The 12,634-nt window shown below is 38.1% G+C and overlaps 1 protein-coding gene across 1 annotated transcript; it reads left to right on the plus strand.

Moving 5' to 3' along the window:
- Positions 1 to 9,652: 9,652 nt before the first annotated feature.
- On the plus strand, positions 9,653 to 12,634 carry LOC117455068 (homeodomain-interacting protein kinase 1-like). Its single transcript, XM_034094425.2, has 8 exons — positions 9,653 to 9,780; positions 10,485 to 10,660; positions 10,787 to 10,978; positions 11,101 to 11,282; positions 11,403 to 11,646; positions 11,736 to 11,822; positions 11,943 to 12,360; positions 12,448 to 12,634. The coding sequence occupies exons 1-8, from the start codon at positions 9,768 to 9,770 to the stop codon at positions 12,549 to 12,551; spliced, it is 1,416 nt and encodes a 471-aa protein (XP_033950316.1). The 5' UTR covers positions 9,653 to 9,767; the 3' UTR covers positions 12,552 to 12,634.

A 12,634-nucleotide genomic window follows, 5' to 3' on the forward strand; every position in this document is an offset into this window, starting at 1 on the left:
AAGAATCTTTGACAGATTTATGCTTAATTCTCTCAAGAAGGTTACCGAAAGATACACTTTTGTATTTAAAAGCTGAAAAGTAGATAATGAAGTACTTTGTGTCAGTAGATTTGGTTAAGAATCTGACTCTTAATGGCAGTTTGTCATTTTGAGGGTATTTCAGTGAAACAAGGCTGTTTTGAACATTTAACAGATTTATGGTTAAATTCTCTGAGAAAGTTACCGAAAGACACACTTTTCTTTTTAAAAAAGCTGAAAAGTAGATAATGAAGTGTGCTTTGTGTGTACAGACACACAGAAAACACTGAAAAAACACAACAAGAAGGACTGTAATACACATGTATCAGACACGCCCCCCTTGCTATAATGATGACAACAGTTTTTAGATGTAAAAAAAAACACTTTTTTATTTTTTTCACACACAAAATCAATAGTTATACTGATTGTAGCATCCCCAGGACAGTCTCCAGCATAGAATTCCCCATATTACTGGAGATATCGTGATGGAAGTTTTTCACTTCAGTCAAAATATTCACGTGTATGCTGTTTTCAACACACAGATGCATTACATCTACAAACAGAGCATACAATGAGAGCACATGATACACTTTTGATGTTTGTTTCATTTCTGAGATAATGTTACAGAATGTTTCGGAAAATGAAGATTCCAGGACCACTTTAAATGTTTCGTTTACAATGGTTTCCCAATGACCCGGAATAGTACTGCCAGAACGAACGATATCCAAAATGTCTTCTAGTTTACAAACTTCAGCCATTCTGCTTACACGGGGGTCACTACTCATTCTGTTTTCAATCGTCCTCATCACCACACTTATTAAAAGGGTATTGACTACATTATGATCAATATATACAGAGCGTTTTGCATAGTAGTTTCCCATTTTTATTTTACTTTAAAGAAAAGTCAAAGTATCGGAAAAAAAAAAACCCCCGGCTGGTTATTAGTCTTCTTCTTCTCCATACAACTCGGATATTTTCAAGTCTCTCCTTGAAGTGTGTCTAAAAGTATCTTAGTAACACAAGAAAAGAGAAAAAAAGACTTGATGTCAACAAAACTGTATTTTTCCACTGAAATAGAGTTAAAATAAAAAAAGTGCCTTTAAAGAAAATGTATTCAGACAAAGTATTTTATTTTCAAAAAAAAAAAAAAAAAAAGTTTAAGGTTTTGCATACATAAAAAGTGTATCTTACAGTTCCTTTGTGAGAGAATTACACACATATCTGCCAAGTGTCAGGGAAAATTGTTAAAATCACAAACTTACCTTTTAGAGAAACAGTCTTTAAGAAAAAATCTAATCAGACTGTACTTCATTTTCTAGTTTTAAGGTTTTGCATCCCTCAAAGTGTGTCTAAAAGTATCTTGGCAAGAGAAAAAAAGCCAAAATCTGCCTTTAAAAGAATCCGAATTCCTTATAAAGTACTTCATATTCAACCAGTTTCAGTTTTCAGACACCAAACTGTATCTAAAAGTACCTTGGTAACACAAGAAAAAGAGTAAGTGTAATTTCTTCGGTAATGTTACAGAATGTTTCTGAAAAATGAAGATTCCAGGACCACTTTAAATGTTTCGTTTACAATACTATTACATATAGAGGAGAGCTCTTCTTCGGGAACATCCTCTCCCCTACTTTGTACCATCCAGTCATTAAGCCCATATCCATTATCCTGGTGATAATAAGGGTAGGCTACATCAGACTTGGTTTTTCTCAGATCCATGGCTAGTTTTCAACGGTCGTCTTGGTGGGGTCCTTCGTTTTAGATGATTTGCTGAGTGGGGTGGGACTTATTGCGTTAAGTGGGGGGAGTCAGTGTAGAATTGAGAGTTTTTAGAAAAAAGTTCTTTAAGCGTTGTAGCTTTTTCATCTCATCTCCAGCAATAGGTCATCATTTAAGAACAAGTAATAGTTTTGTCAAGATTCTACAGAAAAAAGTCAAAAAAGTATAGTACGTCAGAAATATGTAAAAGTCATATAGTATGTTGAAAATCAAAAAAAGAAAACTCAATTCAATACAAATTAATGAATATTTTACCCTGTTCTAAAGTTTTGCACCCTTAAAGAAAAACCCCTTCCTTACCAACTACTTCATATTATACCCTTTGTTAAGTGTTGCGTACATCAGGGTGTATCTCAAAGTATCTTGGTAACATAAAATAACTAAAATATGTAAGTTTATCAGAAAAGAAAAAACCTTGTTTATCTGAACAAGTGTTGCATACACCAAAGTGTGTTTAAAAGTATCTTAGTAACACAAGAAAAAGAGAAGAAAGCGTTAATGTTAACAAACACTGGATTGTTCCACTGAAATAATAAATAAATAATTTCAAAAAGTGCTCTTAAAAAGAACAAATGTATTCAGATAAAAGTATTTTGTTAGACTATTAAGTCCACGATGGTTATATTTAACCCCTAACCCATTTGTATTATATGTTTGTTGTCCTAATAAAGCCAGAGTCACCTGAATTAATTTTGTCTCCAGACCTTTTTTATTTTTTACATTTTGTAACAATCTTAAAACATTTGTGGTTTGACTCTTTTTAAAAAAGTTCTTTTTCATCTATCATTTTCAACCAAGCAGCAAGAGGTCAAATGTAAGAACAAGTAATAGTTTGTCACGATTTTATGGGAAATAGTCAGAGCGCTATGTCACATCTTAAAGACAGCTTGAACTGGATAAATGGTTAGTCTTTTTCAAACATACCGTACGTTCTGCATGTTAGTATATCTGGCCCATCGATTTAGACCCTACTGCCTTAGACGCATGCCCTCAATAGGGTAGTCACTCTTTGGGAAGAGGTGTTTCATTTCACAGATCCACCTTGATTGTTGTTGTGATGGCTGAAGGAAGATGACACCGTGTTTATGCATGACATGCAACATATCTTGAAGTCCTACAAAAAAAAAAAAAAGGGTACAAGTATATTGTGTTGAAAATATCGCCAAAAGTCGTAATATTGTATAATGTATTAGTTGCATGTTGTATTTTTGCTAGCAATCACTATGTAGTTTTTTCCAAAAATATAATGGAAAAAAAAAAAACGAGAAAGACAAAAACAAAATACGTTGAAAAGGGGATGAGTATGTCTGTCTCTCGGGGGGTTGGTGTGTTAAGAGTCACAGTCTTAAAGAAAATCTGCTCAGAAAAAGTACTTAACTTTCTACCAGTTGTAAAGTTGTCATACATAAAAAACACTATCTATGAGTGTTTTTAGCTGTAAAATACCTCCACATTTTAGTTTTCAGCGTACGGTTACATCTTTCTACCATACATGCCTTTATGTCACTGGCGGTTATATAATGTTGTATACCGCTTTTCTTCAACAAGTTTTGAAAAACTTTATTAAAGAATTCTTTCTCCGCTTCTGTTTGTGACTTTTTAGGGATCTCGCTGTGTGTGTTAAAACTGTATCAAAAGCTTTTGGTAACCTTACCCTTCTTTTTCTTTTTAATGTTTGAGCACAGGTTTATTCTAAATACATTTATGACTGTTAACAAATAATTAAAGCCATCATTATATTCGGACAGCGACTGCATATCGCAGAGATCTGCTTGAAATTGTTGCAGCGGTCTGAGTACGAAAACTCTGTTTTCTTACAAAATCCACCCGTGTCGACTTGTACAAATGTATATGCGTTATCCTCTGATAAATATTCTCTGACTTTCTATATATATTTAAGTATATTACCTACCTCCCTCTGTTTACAACATGTTTGTCTCCATAGGGGGTTTATGGCTTCTCCATAGGGGGTTTGGGGTTTTCCCCCTCCCTTATCCTTTAGCAAAAAGGCTGACTTTTTAAAATATCTGTTTTTTATATGCTTTACTTTGATTTGGAGCACCCAACGGATGGCTGTAAGTTGTCACTGGTGTCTCGCTGATTAAATTCATATCAAGACGTCTCTTGGCCATTTTCTCTCGACTTGAAAAATATTTAAGAGTGACCAAAGACGCTGGCTTTTTATTTAGACAGAGGGAGAGGGTGAGGGGCGGGGAAAGTGTGTGTGTGTGTGTGTGTGTGTGTGTGTTCCCCCTCCTTCACCATATGTTTTCTCCCCTCATGTCCTGTCATGTCCTGTTTGCAAAAACAGAGAGGTTTAAATATATGTTTTTAGATGCTTTTACTTTTGATTAATTTCATGTTATTTGCAAGTATTTGTAAGTTACATTCGATACTGTATACAGGATTAACCACTGCCTTCAAGACAGAGGAGACTGAAGCATATCTTCGGCTGTAGGTGTCTGAACCCGGCATACAAACTGCATTCGTTTCTGGACTGGAGCACCCAACGGATGGCTGTAAGTTGTCACCGGTGTCTCGCTGATTAAACTCATATCAAGACGTCTCTTGGCCATTTTCTCTCGACTTGAAAAATATTTAAGAGTGACCAAAGACGCTGGCTTTTTATTTAGACAGCCCTAAAGCGAGAGGGGTGAGGGGCGGGGAAAGTGTGTGTGTGTGTGTGTGTTCCCCCTCCTTCACCATGTTTTCTCCCCTCATGTCCTGTCATGTCCTGTTTGCAAAAACAGAGAGGTTTAAATATATGTTTTTAGATGCTTTTACTTTTGATTAATTTCATGTTATTTGCAAGTATTTGTAAGTTACATTCGATACTGTATACAGGATTAACCACACAGGAAGTGGTTAGGAGGCGGGACATATATCCTAGGCATATTAATTGATTGAAAACAACGGCATTTTATTTTTCTCATTTTTTTAATTTTAATTTAATTTTAATTTAATTTTGTAAACCGGAAGCGGGGGCGGGACATCCGCCGGAAGCGGGGGCGGGACATCCGGTCGAACGAGGCGGGACTTCCGGTTTTCAAAATAAAAAGGCGGGACTTCCGGTCAAATAAGGCGGGACTTCCGGCCAAAAAGGGGCGGGGCGACCTGTCACTTTTTCTGCATACTAATGAGATTGATATGGCATTTGTATCACTACTGACCACCCAAATACTGTGCAAGCTTTTTTGATGAATTTACTGAACTGGGGCTAAAGAACTGTTTTGTGTTCTTGATAACTATGGACTTACTCAGCATGTGACGGAGCCCACGCACAATAAGGGGCACACTCTGGACTTAATTATCTCAAAGGGTCTGAATATCTCTAAGGTTGTGGTGACTGATGTTGCACTCTCTGATCATTCCTATGTGTTCTTTGAGAGCTCTATTTCTGTTCACAAAAATGTTCAAAAAGAGGTAACCACAAAGCGATATTTAACTGAAAATACTAGGGAAATGTTATAAATGTTATACAGTGTTTCCCCTAGGATGGAGTCATAGCAGCGGTGCTAAGGCACGTGGGCCCAGTATAATGTGAGCGCATGGAATTTTTTAGTGTGTGCGCGTGCGAAGTGCGCCACGCCAATTTGTTTCTATGTGTCAGCACAAGAAAGGCTCTTGAGGCCTAGTACCAGGGCCGGTTTTAGCTAATTTGCTGCCCTAGATTTTATATGTAAAGAATAAATGAAAAATCTCTACAAAAGGCAAATACACTACAAAAAACAGAAACTTGTTGACATAGGTCATATCCGTCAAAATGGCTTCAAATGTATTCAGTATTGTATGAGCTTGTTTTAATTGGGGGGTGGACGTCACATCCTCTAGACTAAAGGGGTCCGGGGGTATGAAGATTTTTTGAACAACATTTTTTTTTTAAAGTAAAATGCTTCAATCTGGTGCAGTTTGAGCACACAATTACTAGAGACCTGATCTAGGGGGTACAACTCTAAACACCCATATGAAAAAGATCGGTTTACATTTTAATAATCAAATAAGTATGTGAACATAACCAGTAACCCACCATAGCCAATAACAAATACATGTCACTTATTTTATTTTTGTTGTTCATTCATATCTTATTTGACCTAGTTAACATTTATTTATGCATATTTTTGTATCTTTGTATCTCTCCAACTTTAAACGATATTTTTGGTTTACTGTCCTAAAGTATACATTGGAATGATTTCAAACCTGTTTTTATTTATCCTAATAATTATAAAGGAGTGCCTTGGAAATATGTGTTTACATAATTTGTGGTCAAAACGTTTGAGACCCACTGAGATAACTTAGACTGAAATGAACTATCTAAACACTCAGAGTCCTTTACCTCACTGAGCCACTCAGTCTGACAGGAGAGCTCTCCTCCACCCTGGTTGTAGAAACATCTACTTCTTATATCCGTTAGCGCAGCTAGCACCAGATTCTAATAACCACAGAGCCGGTACCGGTGCGCCCTCTCTCTCTTTCTCTCCCTCGCTCTCTCTCTCGCTCCCACGCTCGCACTTTGGCTGTGAGCTGCAGGCGCCTGATAAGCCAACATCCCCCACTTCCATGACTTACAGCGCCCATCGTACAGGGCAAATGGAAAGTGTAACCGGGGTGAAAAGGGTGTTACATTTACTTAATTATGAATGTTGTTACATCAAGGCCGAAAATTAGGATGAGCACCAACGGTCAAAAATGTTTTTTCCCTCCCAGAGCTACCAGCGCAGCGCCCCCCAGATCTGGTGCCCTATACCAAAAATCGGCCCTGCCTAGTACATACAGCGGCAATGTCTCAACATTTAGCAAACTTTTTTTTTTTTTTTGGGTACCTAGCTGGCGCCCCCTAGCAGCGGCGCGCATATTTCAGCAGCGGCGCTGCGCCGCCACTATTTGTATATAGGGGAAACACTGTGTTATAGATGCCATTGCTCCAACTAAAGTAAAGGAAGTGACTGGGAAGAAAATATCTCCATAGAGAAAGGCCATGACCGTGAGAGCAGAAAAAAGAGTGTCGAAAAGCTGAACGTAGGTGGCGAAAAACAAATCTCCAGGTTCACTTTGAAATCTATAAAGAGAGACTTGGCCTTTATAATTTGGAATTGAAAAACGCACGACAGTCTTTCTTCTCTGACATCATTACCAAAAACAATGCACGTGCCTTGTTTGCTACCGTCGACAGACTAACTAACCCCCCGGTGTCAGGAGCCTCTGAATTTCTATCCACCAGGGCATGCAATGATTTTGCCTCCTTTTTCACTGACAAAATTCAGAAAATCAGACAAGCAGTCAGTGCCTCTGCATCAGGTACAGCAAATGTGTTGTCCCTATGGCCACCTAATATCAATTCAAACACCATGACACAATTCCATCAGATTAATGATAAAAACCTAGAGGACATTATTCAACTTCTGAAATCCTCCTCCTGCTGCCTTGATATTATTCCAACAGGATTTTTTTCAAAGATGTTTTTCGTTGCATGGCCTCAGATCAACTTCATATAGTAAACAAATCTCTTCACTCAGGTATTTTTCCACAGGCCCTGAAAAATGCAGTCATTAAACTGCTCTTAAAAAAGAATAATCTAGATGCTTCATTAATGAACAATTACAGGCCCATCTCAAACCTGCCATTTCTAGGTAAAATCATTGAAAAAGTTGTTTTTCAACAGTTGAGTAATTTCTTGCATTTAAATAGTTGTTTCAATGTGTTCCAATCAGGCTTTCGTCCAAACCACAGCACTGAGATTGCTCTTGTTAAGGTCTTCAATGACATCCACTTAAACACAGACAGTGGCAGAACTTCAGTGTTAGTATTATTAAATCTCAGTCCTGCGTTTGACACTGTTGACCACAACCTATTACTCGACCGACTAGAAAACTGGGTGGGACTTTCGAAAACAGTTCTAAATTGGTTTGAATCCTACTTAAAGGACAGAAACAACTTTGTTTCTATAGGTAAATACACATCTGAGTTGACAAATATGACATGTGGGGTACCTCAAGGCTCCATCTTGGGGCCTCTTCTCCTTAACATCTACATGCTACCACTGGCTCAGATAATGAAAAACAACAAAATAAGTTACCATAGCTTTGCGGATGACACACACATGTACGTAACAATTTCACCAGGAGACTATGCTCCAATTCAAACACTGAGTAAGTGCATTGAACAAATCAATGACTGGATGTGTCAGAACTTTCTCCAATTAAACAAAGATAAAACTGAGGTAATGGTTTTTTGGAGCCAAGGCAGAACGTATAAAAGTTAGAGCTGAGCTTCAGTCTGCAATGTTCAAAACAACAGATAAAGCCAGAAATCTAGGTGTAGTCATGGACTCTGTCCTGAGTTTCAACAGTCACATTAAAACAGTTACTAAATCAGCCTACTATCACCTAAGAATATATCTACGATTAAAAGACTAATGTCACAGCAGGATTTGGAAAAACTTGTCCATGCTTTTATCTTCAGTAGACTGGACTACTGCAATGGTGTCTTCACAGGTCTCACTAAAAAATCTATTAGAAAGCTGCAGCTAATTCAGAATGCTGCTGCTCGAGTCCTCACTAACACTAAGAAAGTGGATCACATCACTCCTGTTCTGAAGTCTTTACACTGGCTTCCTGTGTGTCAAAGAATAGATTTCAAAATACTGCTGCTGGTTTATAAAGCTTTGAATGGTTTAGGCCCAAAATACATTTCTGACCTGCTAAATTGAACCATCCAGATCTCTCAGGTCTTCAGGGACTGGTCAGCTTTCTGTCCCCAGAGTCAGAACTAAACATGGAAAAGCAGCGTTCAGTTATTATACTCCAAATATCTGGAACAAACTCCCAGAAAACTGCAGGTCCGCTGCAACTCTGACTACTTTTAAATCCAGACTAAAGACTTTTCTTTTTGCCGCTGCTTTTAATTGAACTATTCACATCTTAAACTGCACTGTAACTTTTATCCATGTATTTTTTCTTTTAATGTTTATTTTATTATCTTTTCTTTTTAATGACTGATTTTAAATGCCATTTTCTTAATGTCTTTCGTTTTTTGTAAAGCACTTTGAATTGCCTTGTGTTGAAAGGTGCTATATAAATAAACTTGCATTGCCTTACCAAGAGCAACACTGAAGTGATGAACACATGAATTGATCAATCATTTGAATAAATAATAAAACAATATCTGGTGCTTAAAATAGGCATTTTGCATAATGAGGACCTTTGGTGCTTAAAGTAATGTTTAATGCTTATACTTTTTCTAAAGTACAATTTTAAATGTAGGACTTTCACTTGCAACTGAGTATTTTTACACTGTAGTAATGCTAAAGTACTTCTGGATTTTAACCACATTTTTCAAAAGATGCAGGTTAAACACTTTATAACCTGCAATGTGCTTAAAATATAGCTTCCTAAAAATTATAGGTCATTAAAGCCAACTTTTCTAAATAAATAAGATGAGAATTGTATACATCATATGGTCATGCATATTCTGTATCACCACTAGATGGCAGTAGTGACCTACTGAGTGGCTCTTATAAACAGCCTGCAGCTGACAGGTTTCTGCTGCTGTTAGTAGGTTGATGCTCATGCATGCACTCAACTAGCAGTTATATTGACAACATGACGAACAAATCTAAATGGATCTGTGATTTGTATTCACATGTGGATCAGAGTGTGTAAAAAAGCTTCTCTTTTCACTTTTTATCATCTCAGCCTATTCAAGGATTTACATTTATGTGACTTCCATGTTTTCTTAAAATACATTTTACATGTTTCCTCAATTGCATATGCCTTCCATTTTGGAACGTTCCATCAGAGTGGATGGAACTCCAGAATGGAACATTGGAAGGTTTTAGAAACATATGGACCGGCTTCCAGGGAAACTGTTCAGTTATTCACCTGAAATTGAGACGCACAGACACACATCTGTTGCTCCTCACCGCATTTTCAACACAAGCACGATTTGATTCAGTACTATCAGAGACAATAAGTGACATGTCAGTCACAGGTAAGCAGAAAGTAGTTAACAACCGTCAGTAAAGTAAAGTCCTGAAAAACAGACTTAAGTTTATGTTTGCTCAATACACAGTTTTGTTTTAGTTTGTGGTTACAAAATAAGGACCAGGCTTAGTACCAAGTGATCAAATACATGTTCCTCATTTAAATAAACTAATGATAGTAATATGTAACATGTTAGAAATATCATTTTTTGGATCTTAAATCTTGTAATTGGGTACATCTTTGTAGTTTTTTTTAAACAAAATGCTGCAATAATATCCGTAAAAGTTGTATTTCCTGATAGTACAAAATGTGTACTTTATTTAGGGGGAACAGTTTGTTCAAACAAGTTTAATAATGTAATTAAGTAATGTTTAATACTTTGACTAATTCATTTCTCAACCACTACAGAAATATCCGAACATTTCTCATAAGCAATATTTTTCAGTATTTGTATTTTGCCTATTTATTTCTCAGCCAATACATGAAGATAGTTTTTTGCATCTGTACATCTGGAATTGACTAAACCTATGTTGAGGGCGTTGTTTCTCGAACACGTTTATATGTGCAGGCACAAAAGAAAGACCAAATAGGATATTTTATCTTGCATTAGAAATCAGTGACAGCACTGACTGAATGTGATGTGCTGTTCTGTGGACTGTGAAATGTAACTTAATTGTGTGTCCATTTCCTCCTCTCTCCTCTCCTCCACAGACGATTTCCTGATCCACGAGGGGACCCTGCTGTCCTCCGGCTACGAGGTGCAGGCCTTTCTCGGGGAGGGCAGCTTTGGTAAGGTGGCCATGTGTATGGACAATGTAACCAACACAAAGAAGGCCGTTAAAATATCCAAGGATAGACCTCTTTTCTTTGAGCGAGCTATGAAAGAGGTAGATTACAAACTCTTATTATAAAATCTGAAGTTACGTGTTGAGTTATTTTGAAATGAGAAACCTACAACCTCGTATTGAAGGTGACAACAAATAGCAATAATACATTTTGTATTTCTTCCACAGATTAAAATTCTCCAGAAGCTGCAGACTCTCGATGCCGATAAATGCAGTCTGGTGAAATGGTATGGCTCGTTCTACCATGAAAAGTTAATTTGTTTGGAGTTTGAGCACCTGGACCTGAGTCTCTATGAGTACATGCTGCAGAGAAAACACAACGCTCTGCCCATAGCTGAGATCCGTCCAGTTTTACGTCAAGTATGTGAAATCATTCCTTTCTTTAGGAGCATCATTTAATTACTTGAGATTTAATGGGAAATCAGACCTAAAAATGTACATTGTTGTGATCCTAAAGCATCTCAATCTTTGTGTTTCTTCAGCTGACAACAGCACTGCTCCACCTTGAGGCCCTGGAAATAATCCACGCTGATATAAAGCCTGAGAATATTATGGTGGTGAACCGCTTGCAGCATCCGCTTCAGGTCAAACTCATTGACTTCGGCCTGGCTCGCCACGTGTCCGAGGCCGTTCCAGGGACTGCTGTTCAGAGTCTTTGGTACAGGTAGGAATAATAAAACATGTGGCACAGAGGCTGCGGCTTTGATGCAAAAATCGGAAGTCTGTTTCTGTAAAGGAAAATAAACAAAAGTGAGTTTAACAAGAAGTTTTCCTCTCCTCTCAGGGCACCAGAGGTCCTCCTGGGCATGGACTTCAGTGAACAGATTGACATGTGGTCTCTCGGTGCTGTGGCTGCGGAAATAGCAGCAGGCTTTGCTCTGTTCCCTGCGGACCACGAATATGACACACTGAAACAAATTGTGGACTTGGTGGGTCAGCCTCCAGATGTTCTATTGAACTATGGACAAAAAAGCAGCTTCTACTTTAACATTGAGGGGAGCTACAACCAGCAAATCTGGACACTTAAGGTAGGTGTGTGTCTGTCTGTCTGTCTGTCTGTCTGTCTGTCTGTCTGTCTGTATAAACAATGTAACCAAAACTTTGTCTCTCTCTGTAGACTCCATGGGAGTTTGCATTACAGACTGGGCATCACTTCAGAGGAAACCAATGTTTCCACCTGAGGTCTCTTGATGACCTGGTGGAGGTAGGTTGTCTTTTTTTGGATAATAATGTCATTACAAGTATTTCTACAATGTATTTATTGACTGCATTGCCGTGTTTGAAAAGGATTACTTAGACATGTTTTACCTTCAATGTATTGCAGGTAATACCTTACAGACACATGGCCAAGAGAGAGGAGTTGCTGAACTTTGTGGACCTCTTGAAAAATATGCTGTTGCCGGACAAGTGTGGACGGATTATTCCCCTCACAGTCCTGGAGCATCCGTTCTTCGCTGTGGAGCAGGACCCTGAAGTCAGCCAAAGCATTGAAACCGTGATTGTTGACATGAGAGAGGCTGAGCAGAGTCTCCCACCACAGCCTTCACTGACTGAGAGCTTCCAAAGCATTGAAAACGTAATCTTTGATAGCAGAGACTCTGAACTAAGTGTCACTCTGCAGCTATCAAAGAACGTCCAAAGTGTTGCGTTCAAGGCTGTGACTCTTCCCGAGCAAATAGTCTCTGCTCAGCCAGAAACAGTTTATTTTAAGCTTGAGGACGAAGCTGCTCACATGGAGTCTGGTAAGTCACATGTCTAAAGCCCTCACAGTCTCATGTGTTTGTAGTTGTTTGATCGCACTAACATCCTGCTTCTTTGTGGTTGTTCAGAGGTCATCAAAGTGACCAGCGGCGAAAGAAAAAGCAGAGACAGGAGATTCTTGAAGAGCATCAGAAACGCTCTCTTCTCCTGTGTCCGCTGTGACAGCAACTGAACCAGCCAATTGCCTGGTCTTAATTTATTCTATTGTTTTTGGTTTATCTCTCAGTAAATATATTGACTTCAACTTTTAAAAAA

The sequence above is a fragment of the Pseudochaenichthys georgianus genome, chromosome 1 (genome assembly GCF_902827115.2).
Source record: "Pseudochaenichthys georgianus chromosome 1, fPseGeo1.2, whole genome shotgun sequence".
NCBI classification, from domain to species: domain Eukaryota; kingdom Metazoa; phylum Chordata; class Actinopteri; order Perciformes; family Channichthyidae; genus Pseudochaenichthys; species Pseudochaenichthys georgianus.

Coding starts and splice junctions, on each gene's coding strand:
- LOC117455068 (XM_034094425.2), top strand. Junction 10,979..11,100: donor TCCGTCCAGTTTTACGTCAA/GTATGTGAAATC, acceptor GTGTTTCTTCAG/CTGACAACAGCACTGCTCCA. Junction 12,361..12,447: donor AGCTGCTCACATGGAGTCTG/GTAAGTCACATG, acceptor GTGGTTGTTCAG/AGGTCATCAAAGTGACCAGC.